The sequence below is a fragment of the Odontesthes bonariensis genome, chromosome 13, assembly GCF_027942865.1.
Source record: "Odontesthes bonariensis isolate fOdoBon6 chromosome 13, fOdoBon6.hap1, whole genome shotgun sequence".
Classification (NCBI taxonomy): Eukaryota; Metazoa; Chordata; class Actinopteri; order Atheriniformes; family Atherinopsidae; genus Odontesthes; species Odontesthes bonariensis.
In genome coordinates, this window is record NC_134518.1 from 11,755,360 (window position 1) to 11,782,554 (window position 27,195).

Sequence of the window (27,195 nt, forward strand, 5' to 3'; positions counted from 1 at the left end):
TTGCTCCTGTTTTGCAGGGGAAAGCAGCTAACTGCTAACCGTCCAAATGCTTCCGTTAAAGGGGCAGAGTGAGTCTGGGATGTAGAAGAAGAAGGAGAAAAAAACAAGAAGTTTAAATCAGATCAGGAAACTGTGAGCAGCGGTCTGTGCTGACATCTAGTGGCCACAAGTTGGAACAAAGACATTTTTTTGAAAACCTCAGATTGACTTCTACATTTTAGTCGAGGCGGTTGACCTACACGTGTTGAGGTGAAACCAAAGCTTTTACATTTAAGAAGAAGCCCGGGTACCATCGGTAAATCTCACTCTCTGGGTGTGACTTCAGACCAACCGACAGGTGTGAAACTAACAGGACGGAGAGAACCTCTCCCGTGATGCTGAGCTGTGGTTTAGCATTTGCTTTTGGCACGTGAAGACCTTAGACGCTACACATTTGAGACCACAACCGCAAATGTTATGAGACAACACTCTCTCCTGTCTAAAAGTGCACTGCACCCTTTTTAAAGTTTCAGAAGATGAACAACCTCATGCCTTGCAAAATCAATGCTTTCGTGAACAACAGTGGAAAAAGGAAGTGCAGTTTCTGATACAGGAAGCAGATGAGTGCCTGTACTGCAGAATGTAAATGATTTCAACGTTCACACAGCTTTACAGTACAGCAGAGGAATTGTCTGCAATCCAACTGGAGGAAAATAGAAAAGGTGAAAAGTCTCCTGTCCATTCACAGAGCATCTGCTGAAAAGTAAGAGGAACCAACAGCTGTTTCTTCTGTTTCAAATCAACCTCTTTATGTTTTTGTTTTTTTTTACCCTCACACTCGCGTCCGGTTCTGTGTTGGTCTACAGGTTTGGCTGAGTAAAAATACCCCGGCAGTCTGAGAGGGCAGAGCTTCCTCCTCCTCCTTTCATCACCATCACTCAGAACCAAGCACCAGTCTCATCTGAGAACAGCCCACAACTGACGCCATCCCCTCGTGCAAACTGCACAGTCAAACCACATCTGTGGCAGGGTAATGCTGACTTCCCATGCACACTCTGATAGGCTTTTCTCTGTCACAAGTGCGCCAAAAAAGATTGATGCTGACTTTGTTCCTGCACAGCTCACGGAAGAGAGACGTCTGCTTGCGAAGCTGCTGTGGCGCGTGGTCCCTGGGCTGCTGTCTCTACATGAAGCTCTGAGCGCTCCTCTCCGTGCACGCTGATGATTTCTAAAGAAGACGCAGTAACACAAGGTAATGACACATGTGTTGTTTATAGAGATGTCTATGAGGAAGTCATGCTGCTTGTTACTTGTGGTTCATGCCAGGCTTCTCTGTTTGGGTGTTTTTAAAGCTCTCAACACTCAGTGAAAAGAATGCACATATTAAATGTTTATGTCTTAAGTTAAAGAGGATGCAAACTGTAAAAAGGAGTTTTGGTTTTTGGTTCTGGTGGCAAACAGGCTAAATCCTGCTGTTCAAAGTGTTGTCATCTATTTGCTTTTTTTCGGAGCTTTACGAGCATGTTCACACGTGTTTTAATGTAACACATGCAAATGAGTTTGCTTATTATCTTTGTATTTTTTCCCAACGTATCACTTCCTCAATTTTGAGTCTGAAGACTTTCGCAACTCATAACTGTCCAGGTAACGTGAAGCAGCCTTGTTGGCTGGCCGTGGTGGACCGAGAGCCTCAGTGGCCAATAAGATCAAGGGTCAAAACAGGTTAAAATTCATGAAGCAAAAGCTTTGATTAAAAAAAAAAAAAAAAAAGCAGAAAAAAAGGCAAACTGTCACTGTTCTTCTCTTCCCCTTGTGAGGCCGGTATAGGAAGGGTGTGGACCTGTCTTGATGGCAGAAGGAAGGGTGATGCTTCGATGATAAGCACAATAAATGCTCTGCCTTTCTGTCGTCTACTTCCTGCTGCAGCTTTTTAATTTTTTCCTCGTCTGATCAGTCACACTTTTGAATGCTTTTTTTTAAACACCTTCTTTAATGTGACAACCAGTCAAAGTCAAAGTTGCTTTATTGTCAATTTCTTCACATGCCGAAACATACAAAGGAATCGAGAGGACGTTTCACACACTCTCACGGTGACATATAAAGTGCACAGGCACAACAGATAGGACAGGACATACAGTATCAATACAAAGTAAACATTCAGGGCACACAGACATATACTAAGCTAAAACTAAGAGCTAAGAGCCAATAAAAAATGTATATAAATGCAGTGTGGTTGGTATGTATAAGTTATGTACAAGTTAAGTATAAGTTATGTACAAGTTAAGTATAAGTTAAGTTAGCAGCATAGTTATGGTTGTGGTAGTGCAAAAACGGCAGTATGGAACATAATAAAGCGATAAAAAAGTTATAGTAGTGCAAACCGGCAGTATGGAACATAATAACAGCGATAAAAGGTGATAAAAGTGCAGGAGACAGTTTGTTGCAGAGTCCTGAGTGTTTTTGTGTGTGTGTCTGAGTGCGGGGTGGGGGGGGCTGTGTGTGTGTGTGTGTCCACATCACATATCTTTTAGATCTTTAAAAAAAACCTGAGTTATGTCTCCACACTGCATTCATTGTTTGGGAGACACTTTGTAATGAGACATTAATGTTTACTCACTTATAAGACAGTGAGTTGTAACTAATTTCTCTAATGTTATTGAGAGATGATACATTTAGCTTTAAGTCATCACTGCCAGGTTTTAGGTGACAGGGCTGTGAACAAGGCTGCCGTTGGGCTTGCAACAGCATGACAATCTGTTTTTTTCTATCTCTATTGCACACCAGGGAGACCAATCCTACGGACAGTTGGACTGTCAGGTCACAGATCTTATTTTGGCTTATCAAATAAGGTGTAAATCAACTGTTTTCATAAATCTCGCAAAAGTTGAGCAACTCAGAGGAGAAATTAAAGAGCAACACATTGTTAATTACAAAGGCAACAAAGTTGGAGGTGTCTTGACTCTATAAACCGGATCCTGCTTGTTTCATAGTGCTGATAATGATCGGGTTTTGTTTTAGAAGCTCAGAGAAGCAACTTTCAGAGCAACAGAAAATGTTATCTACAATTATATCAGGTGGAATTTTACAATAAGTTTAAATTCTCATAATTTATGCAATATTTGTTGGAATTTTCAATTAAATAAATCCAACAGTACCCATAACTAAGACTCTGGAGCTTATCTGGAACAGCAGACATCATTTTTTTCTCAAATAAGGAGCCCGAAAACAATCAGAATGCTCTGCCTGCATGAACGTGAATTAAAGATGTCATCCAGGTGTAATGGCGCCGTTAAACGGTTCTTAACGGGGCTTTGGGGCGCTCTCTCTGACGAAAGTGTCATTCTTTAGGTGGATCTAAAGCACCTGCCGAGACACGAGACTGAAAGTTCACTCTTGGATGTGGAGGTTGCTTCGCCAAGTTTAATTTTAAATATGAAATTTCAGTTTCAGCTTTTAGGTCCGCAAACAACAAGTCTTTCATTAGGTGAGAAGTGGGCTGATTTCATCTGTAGAGGAAAACCCTTTTGATACAAACACCCCCTGCCAGAGTGTCTCTATTAACAGCTTATGATGAGTCAGCACTACTAATCATTACTGATAAAGGACTGTAAAACTATTTACAGACTATTACAAACTTACAAACTATTTACGATTACTCTGACTCAGTTTACTTCTGCTATTTCTCTTTCAGGTGTTACTGGTGTCTGACTCCAATCTGAAAAAAAATATGGACTGAAAAAAAAAAAAAAAAAAGGCACTATCATCAATGTCAGCGTGAGACAAAAACAAAATGACTCAGAACACGACCGGATCGCTTGCGGACAACTCCCCAATATCCTGTAACGACAGTTTAATCACCTGGAATCAAAGCATGGACAAGATGTACACCTACTTCTACCTGCTGCTCTTCATCCCCGCGCTTCTGCTCAACACCATTGCTGTCTGGGTCCTCTGCAGACATATTAGGTATACATTCATTAGGCCGAACAGATAAATGCCTTTTCCATACATTTGTCCTGCGGCTGACTCTTCTGTGTTCTGCTCAACAGCAAGAAGACTAAGGCGGTGATCTTCATGATAAACCTGGCTTTGGCAGACTTGGCCCACACCCTCTCACTGCCCCTCAGGATTTACTATTACTTCACACACACCTGGCCCTTTGGGCGAAGCATTTGCATGTTCTGCTTCTACCTCAAATACTTGAACATGTACGCCGCCATAATGTTCCTGGTAAGTGGGCAATTTTAGCGAAAACAGTCGTGGAAAGTTCTGAAAACTCTTATTTGAGGAAGAAGGAAATTCAATTCAATTCAAATGATAACTTTTGAATAACTTCCATTTTAAATAAGTCAGGTGACAACACATTTTTTTTTTTTTTTTTAATTAAAAGTGACTCATGACTCGTGATGTCACTGCTCTTTCAGATGTGTATCAGCGTGCAGAGGTGTGCCTTCCTGCTCGACCCATTCGTTGCCCGTCGGTGGAGACGCCGCTATGACCTGTTGATCAGCGTGATTGTGTGGGTGGTGGTGGGACTCGCTTGCTCACCTTTCATTCTGATGCGGATCAGCAGCAACAGTGCACTGACAGCCACTAACATATCCCACTCACTGGATATCACTTTTACCCCACAACCCTTAGACCCCACCAAGCCTTTTATGCAACAACCATTGCATACAACTGTCAGCCCACCGATGGCGACTTCTAGTGAGGGATGTTTTAAAGACCTTCCTTATCGTAAAGTGCGCTTCTCTGTGGCGGTCACCATGATGACTCTGGCTGAGCTGTTTGGGTTTCTGATCCCTCTGATCTGCATCAGTTACAGCTCCATCCGCATTGCCTGGTCCCTGAAGCGCAGCCAGAGCCCGGAGCAGCAGAACTCGACGACGCTCGGCTCCTCGACTCACAGCAGACTCCAGTCGGTCACCTCCAACGGCCAGCCGGATCAATACAGCGACAGTCGTGCAAACAGCGAGAAGCAGCGAGGTCTGCGGATGGTGTTGAGCTGCTGTGCTCTCTTTCTGTTCTGCTTCGCCCCGTACCACATCAACTTCCTGCTCTTCCTGATGGTGTCGCAGAACTATGTGTCCCACTGTGCGACCAGGCTGGCAGTGAAACAGTTCCACCCGGTGTCTCTTTGCATGGCGAGCCTGAGCTGCTGCCTCAATCCTCTTCTTTATTACTTTCTAACAGCAGAATTCCGAAGACACCTCGGCAAGCGCACCTCCTCCTTCTCGTCCTCGCTCTTCTCCTCCCCGATCAGCTCCCCGACCGACTGTCCTACACGGACCACATTACTGCGTATAGGGAGTAGTTGCTCAGAGAGGGAGTAGTTTCATTCAGAGGGAAAGCTGCGTTTGTTTTGGGAAACAACAGGGACAAACATGGCAGGCAGATGAGTATCCATAAAGGATTCTGTTGGACTTAAAAACAGACTGACCAGGTTAGAGTCCAAATGTTGATTCTGTCTAAATGCAAAATTGACCCAAAAGCATTACCCTGAATGTGCAAAGCTTGGCTATTCTAAGGAGTATGTCACTTTAGAAAGTAGAAAATAATGCGTGCCTGTGACTGTGCACAATATATCATAACAGTCACCTGATGTTGGGAGATGTTTCTTTTAAAGTCTGTGTGTCTCCCGTGTTGAGTCTCAGTAAAATGTAACAACTTTGAATAAGCTATGTGATAAAAGCTGTATGCCAACCCCAATGTGATTTACTGTAAATAAAAACTGCGCTTTACGTCTGATCTGTGTTTCTGATGCTCGTCTCTAGTGTGTGTTTTGATGTTGCTTCACGATGGAGTGACCTGTGGCTGACGTGCAGCTAATGATAACAGGTGTCAGCTTGTTTTTGCTCTACTTCCTGCCACAATGCAAAGTGGTGGAGGCAGTTGGAAGAAGTTGCCGCAGTGCAGAAAACCAGTAACTGCCACGCTTTGAGTTTGCGTTAAAACTGAAATATCATTCCCCAACACCCACCCACCTCCTCTCGCATCCGCTTCACCCAAGACTGAGACACCTCTGTCTCTACACAAGGCAGATGAGCTCAGCCCGCCTTAGGAAACTACCAGAAAACGCCCACGTCTTGTCCTCTTGCTGTGAAACTTGACAATCAAATTTTAGCACTCATTTTGTGACTGAAAATAACACATTGAGACATATCTGAAACAAAAAGCAGTTTGATTTCTTGTTCCTCATTTTGATCCATTTCAATCTTTTTTCATCCGGCATCAAGAGGACGCACATTGCAGATAGACGTGTGCGTGGAAACAGTGGCCACGAGCATAATAGCAGAAGTATTATTGTTAAAAAGTCTTACAAGCCACTCCTCCTCTGCTCACAGGAAGCTCCGGGTGTGCGTGCCAAAATCCCCAGTGCAGCTGAGAGACGGACAGAGAAAGGCAAAAGGCAACAAAGCAATAGAGACAATAAAGTGACGAAACAAAACAGGAAACTGCTTGTGAGAAGAAAAAGATAGAAGGTGTAAGTTAGATGAAGAGACGAGGTGAATGGAGACAGAATTAGGGAAGATGAGAAAGGAGTTTGTTGGCTGACGTTTCACTCTTCGGATTTTTGATGCTGAGACGGCGTGAAGCTTGAAGACAGAGGTGAGAATTTTTATCAATTTTCTAATAGCTGATAGAAATAAAGGAAAAAGATTGCGTGAAAGGCTGTGTGAACAGCAAAATTCTCAGAGTGTGGAGTCATTCCTCATGGGGGATCTCGTATGTTACTCCAATGTGAGGAATGTCTGTTATGTTGAGGGTGTGTGTACGCGCGTATGGGCAACTGTCAGGGCGCCTGTATTCCTTTCTGTGTCTATGTGAAGGGCAATTCATGATAATTGTGGTATGTTTCGTGTGTTGGAACAGCACGCACGTGGAGGGACCTGGGCGCTCACCGCCAGCCTTCTGGGTGCCGTTACGTGAGGCCAGATGTCATGTCTGAATGGAAAAGCTGTAACACCCCAACAACCCACGCAGAGATGATTCACAGCAGATAAAACAACGTTTCCAGTGGCAACAATTGAGGACCAAAACTCTTGAAAATAGGTAGGAAAATGAACTTTTCCTTCACTTTCATCGTGATCCAAGCTTGAGCTCCTTATCTTAACTTTATTCATTCAAAAAAGTTTTACTTTCACATACATACAAACATGGTTCAAGATGACGTGCTACTTAATAGTTTCACGTGCTGGTTTTGATACGTTGTCACAGTACATATATACATTTTTATTGCTTTATGTCTTGCTACTGGATGCTTGAATTTCCTTCGGGATCAATAAAGTATCTATCTATCTATCTATCTATCTATCTATCTATCTATCTACATAAATATACATATATATTTTTATATATATATCCCTCCACTACCTCTATCGACAAGAAGGAAACAAAAGCTCAACAAGTAGTTCTTGTTACAGTAATAGCCTCTTTGAGATCACATGAACACTTTCTGGCAGAAGAACGTGGTGTGTGCAAAACTGAGTGTGAAATGTGGAGAATCAGTGAAACAGAGGTCATTGGCCAGAGGAGTAAAATTGAGGTCTGAGGAAAGAAAGTCTGCTGGGAGCTCTTTGTGGGAGTTGTGAAGTATGAAAGGCTGTCAAAAGAGCAGAAGAGGAGTCCAAACCAAACAGCTCACATCTGTCTTTCCAAATGTCCACTGCTTGTTAATGTCTTTGATGGGAAGTCAGAGTCAGCTATTGACAATTACAGTTAAATAGTTCTACATTTTTTCCTATAACTTGGCTTAAGACTGATAAACCTGCATAAACAGCATGTTTTTAAAAGATTGTGGTTCCCAGTCTTTTTTGGGATTGAACTTACCAGCCAAAAAGGCTGTCTCGTTCAGACTCCTTATCACGTAGGAGTCAAATCTGAGAAAGTACCTTTCCCTCTATACAGCGCTTTATTCCTGCCCGTACAAATCATATCAATAACTTCAAGCCCTTTCCCTTTAGGGATTGAAGAGTAGTTGTAATCTAGACATCCAAATAATGACAATAATAGTAATTATTTTATTTCTAGAACAGTTATTGTAATCAGATAAGAAAGTGCTCTGCAAATAATACAGATACTAAAAATCAGGAACAACCTATTGAAACATAAAAAGAAAAAAGAAAAATTCTATAAAAGAATTCTATCTATTTTTCTTGCTGTTTCAAGAATAAAGTGCATTGTAGTCATCCACGCTGGACAAGATGATGGTTCATATAAAAAGGCCCAAAATGGATCCTCGAGGGACACCTCAAGAGAGGCAGTAAAACACGACACCATGACCCACTGTGTCAAACTTTTTGTGGTTCACAAAGGTGATCAGTTGCAAAGAAAACAGCTTTATCTCAGATAAAAGTGGGAGTTTGGAAATGGAGATCTAAAATTTGCCAAAAAAAGTAGATGTCATGAAAGCTTTTTTCAAAACAGTTGGACTGGAGCACATTTAAAGTAGGCAAGGCAAGGCAAGTTTATTTGTAGAGCACAATTCGTACACAAGGCAATTCAAAGTGCTTTGCAGCCACATAAAATCACAAGAAGGCAAATAAAATTATTCCATAAAATTAAATTAAAAGCAAAGAGTGCAGATAAAATACTTTCAGTTGTCATATGCACAGCTAAATAGAACTGCTTTCAGCCTGGATTTAAACATTGTCAGAGTTGAGGTCTGTCTCACATATTCTGGAAGACTGTTCCACATTTTAGGAGCATAAAACTGAATTGCAGCCTCACCTTGTTTAGTCCTGACTCTGGGCACCAGCAGGAGACCCCTCCCTGAGGTTCTCAGAGCCCGAGTTGGTTCATATGGCTCTTACATGTCAGAAATGTACTTTGGTTGTTATTGCTTTAATGTGACTGTTAAAGTTCAGGTCTGAGTCCAATATTACCCCGAGATTTCTAACTTGATAATTAGGTTTTAGAGAGAGTCTCAAGCTAACTGATAACACTTTCTCTTTGTTTCTGTGGGCCACAGACAATGATTTCAGTTTTGTCTGAGTTTAGCTGAAGAAAATTGTTTTGCATCCACACACTGCTCTGTTCGATGCAGTGACACAATGTATCTACAAGCCCGTGTTCTCCTGCCGTCAGTGACACGTAGATCTGAGTGTAATCTGCATAGTTGTGGTAGGACACATTATAGTTGCGAATTAGCTGGCCTAATGGAATCATGTACAGATTGAACATCAGGGGTCCCATGATTGACCCCTGGGGAACCCCACAGGACATAGCCATTTGGTCTGAGACACAGTTACCAATTTCAACAAAATATTTCCTGTCCTCGAGATAGGACTTGAACCAGTTTAAAGCACTATGTAGGGGAGGAAAACACCAGTGGAAAGAGATGAGTTAATGAAGGCCACAATGTCTGGTCCAACCTTAAAAACCTCCTTCACAAAACAGGTTGTAATACCATCTGAATGACAGGTGGATGATCTTCAAAGTGAAATTGTGCATTCCGAGGTTGTTGGAGAGATTTTCATGAAAGCTTGATGGGTTGATAGAGAGAGTCGGGAACAATCTCTATCTAGCCTCCGTTAAACTGGTGGTTTGTTGGCTCACAATTCTCAACTGGCTGCATGGGAAGATCATTTAGATGCATTAAAGCTTGGCAAAAGTGAGGAAGAGCCCCTATAGCGTTGATTTAAGGGCTCGATGACATCTACTCCTTGATCCCTAAAAAAAGCTACCGTTTATTTTCCTCTGCTAATTTTAGAGTTAGGGACAAGGAGAGGCATTGAGATTGGGCCATGGGTATGTTAAATAAAGACATAAACGATAACCACTGATCCCCTTAACTTTCATGGAGTAACAGTTTTTTCCTTGCCATACTAAAAAACCTTCCTATTGCACATTAGGTAATGCTCATCTGAGTAGTTAAAGTTAAAGTCAAATGATTTAAAAGTGTTTACTGGCTCTCTTCATAAGCAGCAGACCTGATTTTGTAGTTTTACCCGCGTAATAAAACAAAGGCAGATCCTTAGAAAAACTGAGACCAGAACACTTTAATGTTGTGTAATCGATGAAACGTAGGACCTGTTTAGATCGTATGAGATGATACAAGGGAGACAACTGGATCAAAAACCATTTTTAGCTCACGCTGAATGTTGAATGTTGCAAGTTGCTCGGCTTTTATTATTACTGTGTCTTTCCATCTGAGGTGTGTGTCAGTACCAGCAGTTCAAATGTTTTTAAGAGGATCTTTACAGTTTTTTTCTTTTCGTCTGAACTACTTTCATTTTGTGCTGTTTGCTGTGTGAAAAAAAAAAACATCGCATGCAGTGTGGTGATCTTCATATCCCCATGTAACCAAGACAAGTTTGCTTGACTTTTAACAACTTTTTTTCCCGCTGCTTGGTGCAGAGGCATTTCACAGCGGCTTATTGTGGGCTGCCCTGCAGGTGAAGATGCTCAGCAGTGAACAGTACGTGGGAGAGTGAAAAATCAACTACTCAGTGGGTTTGCACGTTTACTGTAAAGGCCAATGCAAAAAGCTGTGAACATGCATGTTATGTTATGTTATGTGCTGTTTAGAAACATCTAACGCCTTCACTGGCAGGTGTGAGGGTGCTTACGGGACAGATCGGTGTACAAAGAAGGTGTGAGATCAGCTCTTTCTTCGGACCCGATGTTTATACATGCAAAACGCGTTGCCACGTGTGGCCCATTTCCCAACGTGCAAACATCAATGCCTCCATCTATCCCAGTGTGCACAGTTTATTACCGGTTTATTACAGTCATAACATTTGTGCCGACAGCGCAGCCAGCATTTGGACGGACAACTTCTTCTTTCTGGACACATCTTACACAGTTTACCAAATATCTCTGAATACAAGTACTCTGTTTCTCTGTTCCAACAGTGCCTTTTTTCTGGCAAGAAGACCTGGCGCAGTGACACTTTTTCAGCGTGGGACACAAACTTCACCAAATAAACCTCACTCTCCTGTCTGGAATGCTACGGCGAAGTGGCAGCACAGGTCATGGCATGAACTCCTCTTCACCATAAGGGACAGGATGGAAACCCAAACTCAACAGTCATCAAGCTACAAGCAGCTCTCCTGATACAAGCTTCCAGCAGGTTTGCAAGACAGCTCACCCCAACAGCTGACCATGAATGCCTCTTGGCTTAATGTGAGCCAAAGCTGCCAGGACTTAGGCAGTCTGAAGACGTACCAGCACCACATTTATGCTGTGGTGTATAGTGTGATCTTGGCACCGGGCCTACTGGGCAATGTGCTGGCGCTCTGGGTGTTCAGGCTCTACATCAGAGATACCAAGAAGGCTGTGATGTTCATGATGAACTTGGCTGTGGCTGACCTGCTGCAGGTAAAAAGTCATTTTCACTAAATTCTTCATTGTTTTTAATCACATCATCTGTCTGTCTTTCAGTTATCCATTTAACTGGTAACATTTTGATCGAACTAGCAGAACACTGACGTATCACGAATGCTGCTTTATTTTGTCAAACACAATAACGTAATTGTGTGGAAAAGAAGCAGCCTGCAAAAATTCTGGTTAACTTCTACCAAAGCCTCCTGATTAGCTTGTTGGGGGTAATGATTTGTTCGCAGTCTTCGTTGGACAAGATCCGATCATGCGTTTGAAAGCTTTCAAAACAGTTTGACACTCTGAAAATGAAAATCTTATTACCACAAAGCTGGAGAGGGCCATGAGATTATAGTAAAGTATTGTAAGATGGACATTTCTTCAGTTCATGACGTATCCAACGCATTCAATTCATTTTCAATGAAATCCGGCCGATCGTTGTCGCCGTGCTCGCAAAGCATGCTGGGATTCCGGCACGGCGAGCGGCGGAACTGCGGCACGTCAAAAAGTTGGGCTCGGCCGAAGTTTATGCAAATTTGCCACGGCAGACGAAGTGCGTTATCCAATGACAGTAGATCATGTGATCTCCTGTGTCGCAGCAGCAGCAGCAGCAGCTCTCCTCGCTCGCAGATCCGGATCCATGGTGCAATATGAAATAATGTTCCATTGCTGACGATTTATACACATTAATTTCCCTCCAAAACTCAAATTTCTAGAGGGAGAAACTTCGGTTGGTTAAAATCACAAGTTATTTACTTTCCCCCGGAGCCATTCTACTCGCCCCTCTGTACACACCCACTGTAGTAGCAACACGGCGAGACTAGGCATCCAATCCGGCGAGTTAAGTTGACGTGCCGGAACAGTGGACGACTACCGTTAATCGTTGCAAAAAGTGTGAAAGGGGAAGTTTATTTTTTTTAAAACTGGACCTTATTTCTGTCATAAAATACGTTCAACTACTTTAGTAGTTTGGTGAAAGTCGGAGTCCTTCCGGACGCTATTTAGATCACTCGAGATCGCCAACGCTCTCCCATCAGGCCTTGCAGATTCGGGTCTCCGTCACAAACTTGTTCTCAAAGTGATGGATGGTGAAGCAGTCGTCTGCAGAGCGCTTCTGGATGCCCCCGCCTGACGAATACAGAGACACAAACCGCATTCCTGAACATGCTTTATGTTCCGTGTTCGATTTGTTTCTCTTCAGAGTCAGACTGAACTTTAAAGCGGCGCGAGAGAAAGTTGGTCAGCCTGAAAACGCCACGCCTCTGACTCGCTGACATCAAATGTTATTCACAATCGCAATACCACAGCTTAAAGTTTAGTTTTCCAGCCCTGCACCACACTGTGTTGCTTTGTGGTTGCTTAGCATTTCTGTAAACCTTTGATGACATGTTTGTTGCCTCTTTGACCATACGCAGGTGCATTCGTTTTTACTCGTCTTCTTCACTCAAGGAACTACCTGGTGCCTGATCCCCCTGGCCTGTTTGATGGCCATGTCTGGCCCATGTATTTGAAACACAAGAACATCTTGTTCAGAAGATCAATCCTGAATTTCCTTCATTCTTTGACAACAGGGTGACATATGGGGCTCTAACGTTACTTGCTGCCGTTTTAGTTTTGACATTCACCAAAACTGAACCAATGGAGGATACGCAGCAAACGCTAGTAAGCTAGCTGTCCCTTGTGAAACACGGAACTAATGCTACCCCAGGAAAAAAAAAAGTCTTATCTGAGATAAGCAAGTCTAACTATCCAGCTAGCTTCTATTTTCTGAGTAAAATACAAACTTAAAGGGATAGTTCACCTCTTTTGACATGTAGCTGTATGACATCCCATACTAGCAATATCGTTTATGAACATTGACTTACCCCCTACTGTGTCCTGTGAGCCGAGTTCCGGCCTTGTTTTGGTGTTGACGAAAGTAGTCCCGCTAGTAGGCTGGGGCCACAAAAATAAAGCGTTTTGCTTCTCAAAACAATATGCGTTCAAAAGAGTAATACATTTGCATCACAAAATCATTGTCCAGGAAAAAGTCAGACCTCACAATCGCTTGGTGCTATTTTCTCTCCCTTCGTATCACTGCGGGCTGCCACCTGCCGCGCCTGTTTCACGGTGTTTACTGCTCGGAAGCAGGGGACTACTCGGTCTGCATGCACTGTTACCTGTGAGTAGATGAACGTATTTTATGCCAGAAATAAGGTCCAGGTTTAAAAAAAAAAAAAAAAAAAAGACTTCCCCTTTAACAAGCTGTGATACTTACCAAACTTTTTTTTGGATCATTTCTTTCTCTTTTTTAATTTGTTTTATTCATCTTTTGGACATTTTGAGACATCAGTATAAAAAGTAGCCTTGCTTAGAAATATTAAATGTTTCATCTCAAACCCAAATGTCCTTTGGAATTCAAAAGTAAAACCCCAAAAATATTTTTCTCACTGAAATTTGGTTTCCAAACTTTGCGTGCCACGGTAGAATAAAGTGGAATATAGCATGTTAACTATTTGTCATATTTTGGTTCTTAACATATTTGCTATATTATGATTTTTATATATTGTTCTTATGGATTCCACAGAAGGGTCTCAAATTAGTCCTTGGCCAAATAAATGCAAAATAAATAAATAAATAAATAATGACGGGAAATTTTGCAGACATTCAAAACTACAAGGATTGGCACTCAGTGATATAACCAAAATAAGACAACATAGAGCAGCTGAGTTTCATCAGCTGAAGCCAGGATGAGACTTTGTTTGCTATTCACTACAGACTGGTGATGAAAAACTGATTAATTTGCTAATTTAGAAAAAAGAAGTTATTTGTCTGCTGTATGGGTCTATTTGTCATCCATAAACACCTTCGACTCTCTTCAGGTGCTCTCCCTGCCTCTGCGGATCTACTATTACCTGAACGACACCTGGCCCTTTGGTCTCCCCCTCTGCATGATCTGCTTCTATCTCAAGTATGTCAACATGTATGCCTCCATCTACTTCCTGGTGTGCATCAGCGTGCGGCGCTGTCAGCTCATCATGTGCCCGCTGAGGTACAACTCCTCCAAACGAAAAGGAGACTCGTTGATATGTGGGCTCGGCTGGCTGCTGGTCTGTCTTTGCTGTCTGCCTTTCCCTTTGCTGAGGAACCCCAGTTATGAATCGAACATAGGCTCAAACGTCTCCATGCAGTGTTTCTCTGAGCTTCCTCTGAGGACTGTCAGCACCCCGGTGGTCTGGGCCCTGCTGATCACAGCCGAACTCTTAGGCTTCATCATCCCCCTCATCTCAGTGCTGGCCTGCGCGTGTTTGACTGCTGGGAGCCTTCGGAAGGCGACAGCAAGGGCTATTCCCGACAAAGGGGAGAGGCGGAGGGCACTGAGGATGGTGCTAAGCTGTGCCGTTGTCTTCTTAGTGTGCTTTGTACCTTACCACGTCACTATGCCCCTGGACTTCCTGGCTAAAGCCAACGCACTGAGTGACTGCTCCCTCAGGAACCTTGTTCTACGAAGTCACCCTGTGATGCTCTGCCTGGCCAGCCTGAACTGCAGCCTGGACCCGCTCATGTACTATTTCACAACAGACGAGTTCTGGAGGCGACTGAGCAAGCCGGAGATACCAGAGAGCATGATTTTCAACAGGCGCGTGTCCTGCATGACTGGGGAGGACTTGGACGATGACTAGATAAGTCTATCGTTGCTGCTGTTAGGTGAAGGCGTGAACAGCTTGTTCTCAACCACTAAACCCTGAGATGAAGTCGACGCATTCCCAGTGAAAACTGAGCAATTAAGTATGTGAAAGTGTTTGGTATCGAGATTTAAATGTTATTTTTTTGTTTTCTTATTTATTTTCCAATAAAACTTTTTCTTTTTTTTAAATGTGCCACTTTTTTTTCTAAATTTTTTCTGCTGACAAAGACAGAAGTTTATTTTAGGAGGGCTTACAGTTGGCAGTGCCAGCGTCTCTAATAAGCGCTGTGAAATGCAGAGCGGAACGAAACCACTAAACTTGTAACACACTCTTGATGCAATCTCAGGATGAGACACCATCTTGTCGACGAAGCAGCTGCTTTCCACTGGTGCCATAATAAAACCAACCTGGCAAATATGTCAGTAGGTAAAGAAAAGCAACTTTATTCAACAACAAAGTGAAGTTCAGTTCAGTAGTTGCACACAACATCTTTCTAGTCCTCAGGTATTCAATTAAAAAGCAAGTGAGACATCCATCTTTACAATCTTATTTCCCATTGATTGTCTTCCTGTGTAGACACCATGTGAGAAACCACTGAAAATGACTTAAGTTATTTGGCAGAGAGCCTTTTTTTTTCTTCTTCTTATGCTCAACTTCTACATAAGGGCTTGTAAAAACCGGTCTATTTAAACAAATCTAAGTCAGTAAGGTGTTCTTGTCACAACTTTAAATAAACCTCAAAGTCATGTGGTAGTCATTACAGCAGTCTCGTGAAGGTTAGCTCATGAAATATTAGTACAAATTCAGAAATATGAACTCAAACTACACAATCAGGTGTTTTCTTGGTAAATTTAGTGAAAACTTCCCCTTGGCTCGCACGCCATCCTCCAACTCATCCTTTAAAAGTTTACGCACACAAATGTTTCAACACAAACACAGAAACTGCTCATATAGGTTGCTGGTGTGGTTACCATCGGTTACGCTAAGTCATAACACAGCAGGACAGTGGAGGCGTCCGGGAGAAACGGGGCACTCTAGGAAATATGTACAAAAAGTAGTGACTGACAGCCTGATTTTGTGCCTCCCTTATTATCCATAAAAGTCAATGGCAAGCATCTTATACGTGTACTGTAACAGTACTGTACCAGACATTTCCATGCTTACTTGTGCTTTTTCGTACACTAACATAAATATCTTGCCAAAGCTGCTCTATAAGAGTGATGACAGTAAACGCTGATACAAGACAAGGCTCACATGAATGACTTTTCAGTATCACTAGAATAATTAGTAGAATGACTAACAGCTCTGCTCCGGGGGCGACTCAATGCTGTAATACAGAAACATCTACGAGATCAGTTTGCAGGAAGCCACAGCAACAGAAACAGTATCCAACACAAATGAAACTTACTGTGTCTTAAGCTAATAGTATGAGACTAGCTAGAGAATATGTAAGCAAGAGAGCTATGACCTATTAAGGTTCAGGACAATACAGCAGAGGAGGGGGGGTCTAGGCTTTAACGCTGGGACTTAGATTCACTCAGCCCGAGCTATAAAGCAAGGGAGGAAAAAACTGGAAATTTATACAAAAGTAACTTTCTGCTAAAAGCTGCTCCGGTCTTCATCCTCTCGCTCCCTCTCGTTACTGTCGCTCCCTCGTACCCTCTCAGAACTTCGCCAACGCTCCCCCATCAGGCCTTGCAGATCCGGGTCTCCGTCACAAACTTGTTCTCAAAGTGATGGATGGTGAAGCAGTCGTCTGCAGAGCGCTTCTGGATGCCCCCGCCTGACGAATACAGAGACACAAACCGCATTCCTGAACATGCTTTATGTTCCGTGTTCGATTTGTTTCTCTTCCGAGTCAGACTGAACTTTAAAGCGGCGCCAGGGAAAGTTGGTCAGCCTGAAAACGCCACGCCTCTGACTCGCTCTGAACACTGACATCGAATGTTATGCACAATCGCAACACAGCCGCTTAAAGTTTGGGTTCCCAGCCCTGCACCACACCGTGTTGCTTTGTGGTTGCTTAGCATTTCTGTAAACCTTTGATGACATGTTTGTTGCCTCTTTGACTCGTTTTTACTCGTCTTCTTCACACTTTTAACTGCAATTCTGAATTTCCTTCATTCTTTGACAACAGGGTGACATATGGGGCTCTAATGTTACTTGCTGCCGTTTTAGTTTTGATATTCACCAAAACTGAACCAATGGAGGATACGCAGCAAACGCTAGTAAGCTAGCTGTCCCTTGTGAAACACGGAACTAATGCTACCCCAGGAAAAAAAAAATAATCTTATCTGAGATAAGCAAGTCTAACTATCAAGCTAGCTTCTATTTTCTGAGTAAAATACAAACTTAAAGAGATTGTGAAGAAAAAAGTGAAATCTGACCACAGATGAAATATATATATATATATATATATATATATATATCAAATATATCAAAAGAGACAGCGCTGGACATGGACATAAACTTTGATGTGTCCAGCAGACATGTTCACAAGTCATTTTTTCCAAGTCCAAGTCGAGTCTCAAGTCTTTGAGGACCAATGACAAGTCAAGTCTCAAGTCTCAAATGACTGAAATGAACGTTCTATCATTAGACACATGCCGTTTGGTCTAAATAAGACTGCATTGCTGTATGTTATGGACTGAAAGTATGTACTGTATCATCAATATATGTAATATCATTATACACTGCAGGATCAGAGCATGGTCACTGAAGAGGGCTATTTCAATCCAATGTGAAGAAACGCCATGAAAGCTTGTTTGCAGTATATATAAATGTATTTGGAAATATGCGTGCTTGCTCTGCACCACAGGACACATTACCTCACATATTAACAACTGGTTGTGTAGCCTGAACTTCTCATGCATAACATTTTTCACCGCAATGTCAGGGCATTTTTCTGTTTTTTGACAGAGTCAACCTGGAATTTTATCAGGTGTCCCTGAAATTGTAAAAGTAGGCTTTTTTAAAACAGCACTCAGATTAACGTTAAGCTACATCCACGTAGACTTGGCTGAGCAGTTAATTTGGTAACTGTTAACCTCGGCTACTTAACCAAAGTCCTTCCCAAATTTCACAGGCTGCTGCAGATAAATCAGCAACGGCGTGTAGTGAACACTGAAGCTAACCTGCATATAGTTTACACTGTTTGCTTTGATTAGTTTGCTAGCGGTACCTGTCGATACTCGCTAAGTTTCCCTTTCACATTACAAAGACTGACCTGTCCTTGTGCGTTTTCAGGTGCCTGATGAAGCTGGATGTAGTGGATCATTTATCCTGATACCACATACTTTGCAAGTGGCCGTTCCCTTGTTTGCTGTCTGCCTGAACGGTGTGTAACCAAATGTGACAACATTTGGTACAGTTCCAGATGAGCTTGACGTTGCCATGGTTACAGCAGTTTTGATATCAGTGGCTGCACGCATGTGTGAGGCTATGTTGCGCTCAGCCTGCCATCATTAATGAAATAAAGATCAGAAACAATAATTTCATGAAATGAAGATTGTTTACGAGTCCCAAACCTCGAGTCCATATCAAGTCTCAGGTCTTTCGAGGGCAAGTCTTAAGTCAAGTCTCGAGTCTTTTGAGGGCAAGTCTGAAGTCAAGTCTCGAGTCCCCATCTCGGGTGTCCAGCACATCGTACCTGGCAGGCTGGAACGACGCTGCATTCTGTAGGTTTCTTTTCCATCACACAGTCGGCGAATATAGAAGCCCAGAGGCTTGACGTCATCAATACGCTCTGTCACCACCAGGTCCTCGTGCACCAGGTAGCTGCGGTATGAGTCAGACTGGAGTAAAGGGGGGGGGGGGACGACACACACACAAACTGTGAGGCTGCCACTCTACATCTTTACAACACTTTTAGATCACTGAACAGGTGAGCAGCCAACTGTGAAAACTTCAACCGCACCGCCACCAACCAGTCACACCAAACGCTGCACAGCAGTGAATAAAAAAGTGAAGATTTATTGTCTAAACTAACTCAATTCGCCTACGTAGAGCCTTGGATGTTTTGTTCCACACTCTAAATGTCTCATAACCAAAAGTTGTACAGGAAAAAAAGATCAAAATAAAATAATGCGATCATTTTTTCAAAATCTGTAAAAAAAAAAAAACAATAAAAAGGCTTTTTTTTTTAAAGACTTGCTTTCTTGACAATCCCATGATCTGTTGGAAATGGTTCTCCAACAGTACAGAACAGCTGCTCATGACCTAACGTTGAAAATATTTAGCATATTCTCAGCAGGTTTGGAGGGTGTACAAATATTGTGCATTACACGGTCGGCAGATTTCTGAGTATTAATAGCACTGCAATATAAAGAAAACAGGAATCTACCAACAGCAGGAAAAGGAAGAGCAAAAATAGATAAAATACTGTCATCTTATGCTTTTTGTTTTATATTAAAGAATAACTGCGGTATTTTCAACATTAAGCCTCTTTTCTGAGTCGTCTGCAATGTTTTAGAACCCCCCTCACCGCTTTGAATGACTTGCCATTCTGAAGCAGGTTGAGATGAATCAAATTAAGCAAATACCGGAGACAGCAGTAAACATCAAAAAAGCGGTGAGGGGGGTTCTAAAACATTGCAGACGACTCAGAAAAGAGGCTTAATGTTGAAAATACCGCAGTTATCCTTTAAGTTTGAAATGTACTGATTTATTTCTATTTTGTCAAATGGTCAAACTGCTAAAACAAGGAATAAAAAAAGTGATGCATGTTGAATAGAATTATCACAGGTAGTTTGGTTCGCAGCTTAAGCCTCGTGGTTACGGAAGAGGAAGCTGATGCAAAACGGTAAAAAAAAAGGCTCCTGTAGTCTATCAACAGATATCTTTTTCATGCTGTGTATCTAAACTAAGAAAAAAGATAAATAACTAAATAGATTTGCACGTGATAAAGGCGGAGGCTATCTCTGATATCAGAGAGCTCTTCCTGGATGGCGGCACACAGGGCCGCTGCGGCTTTTTGCTCTCCTCTTGTGTGCTTATTTTTTGTGTATATATAGTTTTTTTAAAATATTTTTTTATTTATTTAGTCTTTTTCCCAGTGTACTCTGTATTTGATTTTTTTTGGTGTTAATCCATCTGCAAATTCCATAACAACACGTGTGTGCATCAAAGTGCAATCCTCTGTCAAGCTGTGCATCATCAGCACCTCAGGCCTTTTTTATATTTCTATATAGTTACATTTTTACATTGTTAATGTTAATTTCATATATATATATATATAAATAAGCACTCATTCTGTGCAATGACAATAAAGCTTCCTATTCTATTCTATTCAGATCGTGTTAGTACACCGTGAGCGGACCGTACCCACCATCAGCTGTAAGAAGAGGTCAATGAGGTCCTGAGGGGGGAGCACTACCGAGGTGTTCAGTGGAATCACAAAGCAGGTCCTCAGAGTCAGGTCCAGATACGCCGTCAGCTTCTGCTCACAAACAGATGGGAGTCGTCAGGAAAGAATTCAAAGCCCACCTTCAGAGGAGCAGTGACCTACGGCAACCGTACGCTCGACTGTTCCCCGGCCTCACCCTGTTGAAGTCGTGGAGGATGTAAGCGGGGTCTCCGGGTCTGAAGCGGGGAGGGGGGACACTGATGACGGCCATGCTGTCAGAGATCTCCACCTCCTCCTCCACCCGTGGCAGGTAGTATGGCTGGTTCTCCGCTCCAGTTGACATGTCGCTGAACTGCATCGCGCCATGGTACATCCGCTGGTGGAGAGTCAGATAAGAGAGAGCACATAAAGCATTCTGGTGCACAGAATCACAGGTTGATAAAAAAAAAATTAAAATAAATACTAACCCACGGAGCTTCTTATAAAGTAAGTGATTCAAAGTGTTTTGTGATAAATGTCCACATATTTCCCCATTTTATCTAATTGCATTTAAACCCCAGATAAATTTCTGTCATACTGCAACGTAGGGCCATACACTCGTGCCTGAGTTGGTCTTATGTACATCTATGCAACAAGTGGTAACTTCGCTGTGTTTACCGGCCGTCTGACGTCTAAACAAGCTGCACCAGCTGCAGCACCCGAGGCTGCCAGGGGGAGCCAAAGCGCAAGCTGGGTTTGCCTACGGTAGCGGCACGAGCGTTCTTCGACCCAATCAGACCTGATGCAACATATGAGTGGGTCTATGTGCAGGTTTAGAGGCCATTTAAGCTGTTAATGGATTTTCAATCATTGTACGTGATACAGACGGGAGTTTGTGTCTCTGAAGAAGTGTTATTACTCTAAAACAGAGCCCCTTAAGGGCAGAAAATCAACTTAAATACTGTACTGTGCTGTCGTTGCACGCCGCTTTAATATTCATTTGTTGTGTGTAATATATATATATATATATATATATATCTTTTGCATGCAACAACAAAATGTCTTTCTACAATTTCACAGCTTAAATGTGAAGACACAACATGCATTCAAGTGCAAAAACAGCAGCACATTGTGAAAAATGCAAATGTATGCTATTAAATTACACGTTCAGAAGGTTGTTTCCCCTTTAACGGTATTTAAAGTGTAGTTCCTTGCTTACTTTATTGCCTTACGGCCTGCAATTACAACAGATTTTTGTGCGGTTTGTGTAATTTGATCAATACAAAACACCTGAAACACTGACGGTGCAAAACATTTTTAACTGCTAAACGAACAACAAAGAGAACAGGATGCTGGGCGGGTTCTGCTTGGTGTACAGCCATCTCGGTTCTTGATTGGATTGCGGACTTTCACTAGGTTGTTGAAACATGTGTCCCTTTGAACCACTGAAGTGAAGCGTTGTTTTTGGTTACAGTCAAACTGAAAGTTAAAGCTCTCAGACTCAATTCTCTGGAAGACTGACAAGACTTTCTAAAGAATTTGCCTCTTTTTAGCACCGTTCATCATCATCAACCCCCCCCAGCACGCTGCCGCCACCACCATGCTTCACTGTGGGTACGGTGTTCTCCATGTTTCACGTGTTTAGGGAGTCTACAAAATGTCGTTTAATGAAGCATGCGTTCTTGTTCCTTTATTCTTTAAGCAATGGCTTTCATCCGGTCACTCTCCCACAAAGCCCAGCGTTGTGGAAAGTACCGCTCAAATAGATCTGAGGGATCGAACGCTTCAGTCTGCGCTGCAAAGCTTTGCAGCTCCTTCATGGCTACCTTTGGCCTCTTTGTTAGGTCTCCGATTACTGCCCTTCTGGCCCGGTCTGTAAGTTTTAGTATGCTGCTCATTCTAAGCAGGTTTGCTTTGGTGCCATATTATTTCCATCTTCTTTGTACTTGTCCTGAACTTTTTTCCTGACCTGTTCAGATAACGTTTTGGTCTTCAATCATAACGCTGCTTGCTTTGTGGTGTTGCTCTGCGGCCTTTAACAACAGGTGCATGTACTTAGATCATGTCATACAACACATACAGTTGGACCAATTGTTTGGTTTCTGCAGTTAACCGTCAGCAAAATATAATACTTCACTGTAGGGCAGATTTTTTTGGTTTTAATTCAGTTTGCATCACTTCAGACAACTGGAGAATTTGGACGATCAGCTATAACATAATGACCACAAATTAAAGAACTTTGACCAGAGTGTTGACAAAGAGAGAACCAGGGTGTTGACAAAGAACATTTGAGGGTTTCTTGGAGTGTCTGGTACTGGGATGTTAGCAACAGACACTTTTACGCCTTGTGGGGCTTCTGTTGTCTCCTTTCCGAGCAGTTTCTGCAGCACCCACTGCTGTCCTGCTGGTGTTGCCATGTGCGGGGCCGACTGGTCTGCCAAAATGTTTAGGTGGGTGGCGAGCTGCAGGCTTTTTCCACCAGAAGAATATTGCTTGGTAACAAGATGAGCAGTGCTACCTTAATTTACCTGCATTTCAATGTCGGGCTGCAATGACAACGAATGGGGGAAATGCCAAAGAGTGCGAAGGCTACTGTACGGCACTGTAACTTTACACCTTTTTCCTAGGGCTGGGCGCGTTAACGCGTTAACTCGCTAATTATTTAGCGCCGATAAACATTTTATCGCGTATTAACGCAGTTTTTTTTTTTTTAATTTTGGGGCTTTTGTGCCTTTAATGAATAGGAAAGTTCAGAGAGACAGGAAGCAGGGGGCAGAGACCCACTATGCCACGAACCACCCGTTTTATTATTGTAAAAGTCTGCTGCTCACAGGCTTTTATTTTGTAAAAGTCTGTTGCTGTCTGCTGTGGAACCGGAAAAGAAAGTAATTGGCGGATTCACCAAACATGGAGAAGGGTACGGAACTTTTACTCGGCCATTTTCATGTTAAAGTTCTTCCAGACGGCGGAGTCGACAGAACCAAAGTCATCCGTAAACACTGCCAAGTTGAATTGTCTTCTCACCGTAGTAGTTCCAGTCTAAAATATCACTTAAAGGCAAAACACACAACTGATACCAGCAAGTCATTCAAGGAAACAGACAGTGGAGCGAGGCTTCTACATAAAAATGCTGATGTTAAAAGTGTGTTTGCCACTTTCATTCATATGGCAGTACATTTAAAATAAAACTAAATGCTAAAAGCTATACACTACTTTTGAATTCATTTTTGGATTTTGCGTACAAATGCGATTAATCGTGATTAATTAGGGAAATCATGTGATTAATTAGATTAAAAATTTTAATCGTTGCCCAGCCGTACTTTTTCCTATTTTAGTAAAGACATTTACTAAAGATGAAGAATGAACAAACAGCCCCCCTCCCTCCCCCCTCCCTCTATCTCCACTGCTGCTCAACTTCAACTACCCTCAAGTGCCATTATCTCAGCTAGACTATGTCAACACAAACAGTGACTAATGAGTTGCTTTTTAGATAAATCTAGTTTCCGGGGACATGCTCCCGTCAAGTCCCACTTCAGGTGACTGTTACGTCATGTCTGTTGCGCATCCAACCCAAGCTGTCTAAATATGTGCTTCTGGGGCTGGTTGGTACACTGCTGGACAGAAATGCTTTGTCATTGTGTTGAATAACATGTCTTTAAGCAAGGATAACAAGAGCAGGATTCAGATGGGCGACATCACACTTTGGAGAGTGCGTGTGCGAGAGTCAGCACTCTTTTCTTTTTTCTTTTCCCCCCCCACCTGGGAAAGACTACTCCCATCATCAGCCATAATAATTCTTCCCAAACTCACCCATCTGGTCAAGTTTGGACAAGTTTCACTCAAGAAATGCCACACAACCCTTTCATTTGAAACAACGGGTGGCAGGGATTGTTGTCTCCGAGTCTGGAAATTTTCTATCATTCCATGATATTTAGTCAGCGAAGAGAGTGGTGCTGGTACAGAGGGCTGAATCAAACTGCTGCGAGTTGTGGATGAAAGATTTTTATTAGTTTGGCAGCAGAAAGAAATGTAGAACGCAGGCGGAGGGAGAAAATGCTACCTTATGCAACAAGAGCTGCAGCTAGATGAGACCTGGACATGCTAAATGTGCAAATCTAAATAGATAAATACATATTAAATCTGACATGTCATCGATAATTGTCCATCTCCCTGTATTTTGACGCTGGCTGAAATGCAGATTCAAGAACTGTAATTATTTAATGTAATATGCTAATACAGGTGATGCCAGCCTTGGTAACAGCATTAGCATCCCCCCACACACAAACCTTAGGGGTGAAATATCGGTAGAGGCACGCTCCCCCCACGATGAGCCCACTGAGGATGAAGGCGATGCCGAGCAGGGTGAGCAGACAGCGACCTGTGGAGCCCTCTGTGCCCGCTGGAGCAGAGGCCAGTTCAGGATCCTAAACGCACAAATACACACAGAACGATGAGAACACTGTCCAACGCACTTAATATAAAAAAGTACGCGCAGCTTTAATTCAGCAAGCCTATAATCAGACTCAATCTTTGTCCTCTGCGGGACAGCTGTGCAGAAGATGGGCGGTCCCGCGGTGTCCCGCATCAGGTGCAATATGACTGCGGGCGTCTTTAACAAATAAACAATGCATCCCTACAGACACAGCACTGCCAGGTGGAAAATAATTCTTCCCGACCCTGTGATACTGGACATGCATGCATGGCGCACGGCTCGCGGCCGGCGCACGGCTCGCGGCCGGTGCAGGCCTGCGACCAGGCTACAAGCGGACAGCGGCTCATGCAGCGGCTCTGAAGCCCGTTAACTCACCTTGATGGCAGCTGGCACCTCTTTGCCCAGCGCCTTCTGCGCCAGAGCCGAGTTAAAAGCGATTTTCACCATGCTGGCCTGGAACCGTCAGCTCGGGTTTGTTGAGCAGACAGAGAAAGGGGCGCGTTGTCGGCGCCGGAGAGCAGGTTCAGCGTAGATCCTCCGCAGCTCAGCCCTGTGACGCACTTTGCAACCTCGGCTTTATCTAACGCTTCCGGTGGCTGTGGGGATTGATGACAACCACATGACGCGCACCATAATCTATTTCAAACTCAAGCGTCTTATGATGTATAGCCATATGATGTCTGTCTTAGTGTAGAACTGTTGGTAATTATTTAACAACGAGGAATAAAGGCATTTATTGCCTCTTTTGGCTTCTCTTCCTCAGTTTATTTATACTCCGCGTTGGTGCCATCTAGTGGCCATAAATTGAAAGCAAAAGTTTCCCAGCTCTCGCTGGGGGAGTAAAAATGAACCTAACACCACAAGACATTTACACAACGAGTTGAATTACATTACCAGCATTTAATGCAGCACATGGCACAAAAGAATTCTCAATGCTGCATTGGCAATGTTGTGAACATAATATTTTGAGTGCATAATGTCGCTTATTCATCTCTGTGGACATTCAACTCTGTAAACTGACTCTGCAAATATATTCCCTCCTGCATGCTGTGTCTGCCTGCCTGCCTGCCAGTGTGTCTGCCCACTCACACTGACACATACAGGCAGCCTTCACTGCGCTGTGTGGAAACACAGACCAGTGCCAAGGCTACACAGTGCGTCTGACACATATCCTCAGTCTTCTCTCTGTCTCCAGCCTGTGGTGGTCCTCTGCTTCCTCTGCTTTCACTCTCCTTAGCTTGGGTTGTATGTATGAGTAAATAAACACTTAACTGCTGCACCAGCGCTCTAATTCCATGCAACCCAGTGGCACCTCTCCTGCTCTCTGCGCTGCAACTGTACCATATGCATCAGGCCTAAGCACACTCACATACACACTGCAGGCCTACGATATTTCCTCTGCTCAACAGACAGATTGGACCGGTAATCACCACTGAAAGGTACATAAACAGAGCAGCTGATTTTCTGTATTTCTGTACCCAACTCCCCCTCTGTGTGCCCCCCTCAACACTGACTCTGCCTGAAAATCCTAAGTGGTCCTGAAAGCTTGTTTATGGGCTCGTCTTACGCTGTGTTTGATCTGAGAGCTCGCCCACACATGCATGCGTGGGCACACGCACACACACACGCCACAAAAGAGACGGGGGAGCTAGCATTAGCAGTAATAGCCGAGATGATAAACAAAAGACTTAAATTTAATCCTGGGGGCTTCTCGGCATCACACACAACAGAGGAAGAGGAGGGGGGAAAAAAAAGTTGAGAGGAAAGGAAGGGGGGATAAGGGGGCGACCACTCTCCTGTTGCAGAAGGAGGAAAGGAATGATTCGGGTGGGGGATGAGGCATGAAGCAGGTGGGGGGTGGAAATGGAGTGATTTGAGGAGAGAGTGAAGTGATGACTGGGAAATAAAACAGAGGGAGTTGCTGGGAGAGACAGAGCAATCTGCTGCATCTGATGCTTGAATGAGTTTTCCAAGGAGCTGATTAATGGCAGATTAGGCCCACCATCCATCCAGTTTACGTCTCAAACTTTCTAACATGCCTGCCAGGTAGAATTTCTATTCCTTTCAAAGTGAAAGGAGCAAAAAACATATCTGAGTGGACATCATGTTTTTGTGCAGAGGCACACAGAGGCAGTGGGCGTCACAGCGGCGGATGGCAGGCGAGTATGGAGCCTGAATGCCAATGTTTCCTTGTGGTCTGCAGAAAACGTCCAATAAATGCAATAAAAACACAGACATACACACATGCACATGTATACACAAGTGCGCAGTCTTCGCCTGCAATGTCAGCAAACTGTGAAAGCCTGCAGAGGAATAGCTGGCCTCATAAAGTGTCAGAGGAAGAAGCTTTCATGCATGACATCACCCACTCTCAAGCCAACAAATGTGAACACATCCAGACACGCACCTCACAGATTTGTCATCAGTTTCAATAGAAGACATGTGAAACCGCCGGTGACAAATGGCTCTGT

The 27,195-nt window shown here is 43.1% G+C and overlaps 3 protein-coding genes across 4 annotated transcripts; 2 read left to right on the forward strand and 1 right to left on the reverse strand.

Moving 5' to 3' along the window:
* The first annotated feature begins 554 nt into the window (after positions 1–554).
* Positions 555–5,727, forward strand: p2ry10 (P2Y receptor family member 10). Of its 2 annotated transcripts, XM_075480967.1 has the most exons (6): positions 555–742; positions 846–1,009; positions 1,100–1,231; positions 3,671–3,945; positions 4,029–4,209; positions 4,404–5,727. In XM_075480967.1, exons 4-6 carry the CDS (start codon positions 3,770–3,772, stop codon positions 5,310–5,312), a joined length of 1,266 nt encoding a protein of 421 aa, XP_075337082.1. In that variant the 5' UTR covers positions 555–742; positions 846–1,009; positions 1,100–1,231; positions 3,671–3,769; the 3' UTR covers positions 5,313–5,727. The 2 variants fall into 2 exon arrangements, with proteins under 2 accessions (XP_075337082.1, XP_075337084.1); XM_075480969.1 differs by lacking the exons at positions 555–742; positions 846–1,009 and having other exon boundaries at positions 1,024–1,231.
* A 541-nt stretch (positions 5,728–6,268) lies between these two features.
* On the forward strand, positions 6,269–15,157 carry gpr174 (G protein-coupled receptor 174). The gene is made up of 4 exons (XM_075480971.1): positions 6,269–6,588; positions 6,853–7,032; positions 10,836–11,301; positions 14,163–15,157. The coding sequence occupies exons 3-4, from the start codon at positions 11,086–11,088 to the stop codon at positions 14,961–14,963; spliced, it is 1,017 nt and encodes a 338-aa protein (XP_075337086.1). The 5' UTR covers positions 6,269–6,588; positions 6,853–7,032; positions 10,836–11,085; the 3' UTR covers positions 14,964–15,157.
* A 231-nt stretch (positions 15,158–15,388) lies between these two features.
* LOC142397540 (integral membrane protein 2A-like) lies at positions 15,389–25,312 on the reverse strand. Its single transcript, XM_075480972.1, has 6 exons — positions 25,100–25,312; positions 24,579–24,716; positions 20,510–20,689; positions 20,296–20,406; positions 18,619–18,763; positions 15,389–16,752 (listed from the first exon to the last, which is right to left on the reverse strand). The coding sequence occupies exons 1-6, from the start codon at positions 25,169–25,171 to the stop codon at positions 16,658–16,660; spliced, it is 741 nt and encodes a 246-aa protein (XP_075337087.1). The 5' UTR covers positions 25,172–25,312; the 3' UTR covers positions 15,389–16,657.
* Between the last annotated feature and the right edge of the window lie 1,883 nt (positions 25,313–27,195).

Coding starts and splice junctions, on each gene's coding strand:
- p2ry10 (XM_075480967.1), top strand. CDS start 3,770: ATGACTCAGAACACGACCGGATCGCTTGCGGACAACTCCCCAATATCC. Junction 3,946..4,028: donor GTCCTCTGCAGACATATTAG/GTATACATTCAT, acceptor TCTGCTCAACAG/CAAGAAGACTAAGGCGGTGA. Junction 4,210..4,403: donor ACGCCGCCATAATGTTCCTG/GTAAGTGGGCAA, acceptor CTGCTCTTTCAG/ATGTGTATCAGCGTGCAGAG.
- LOC142397540 (XM_075480972.1), bottom strand. CDS start 25,171: ATGGTGAAAATCGCTTTTAACTCGGCTCTGGCGCAGAAGGCGCTGGGC. Junction 20,690..24,578: donor ACCGATATTTCACCCCTAAG/GTTTGTGTGTGG, acceptor ACTCTCCACCAG/CGGATGTACCATGGCGCGAT. Junction 18,764..20,295: donor ACCTCTTCTTACAGCTGATG/GTGGGTACGGTC, acceptor CCTTTACTCCAG/TCTGACTCATACCGCAGCTA.
- gpr174 (XM_075480971.1), top strand. CDS start 11,086: ATGAATGCCTCTTGGCTTAATGTGAGCCAAAGCTGCCAGGACTTAGGC. Junction 11,302..14,162: donor CTGTGGCTGACCTGCTGCAG/GTAAAAAGTCAT, acceptor GACTCTCTTCAG/GTGCTCTCCCTGCCTCTGCG.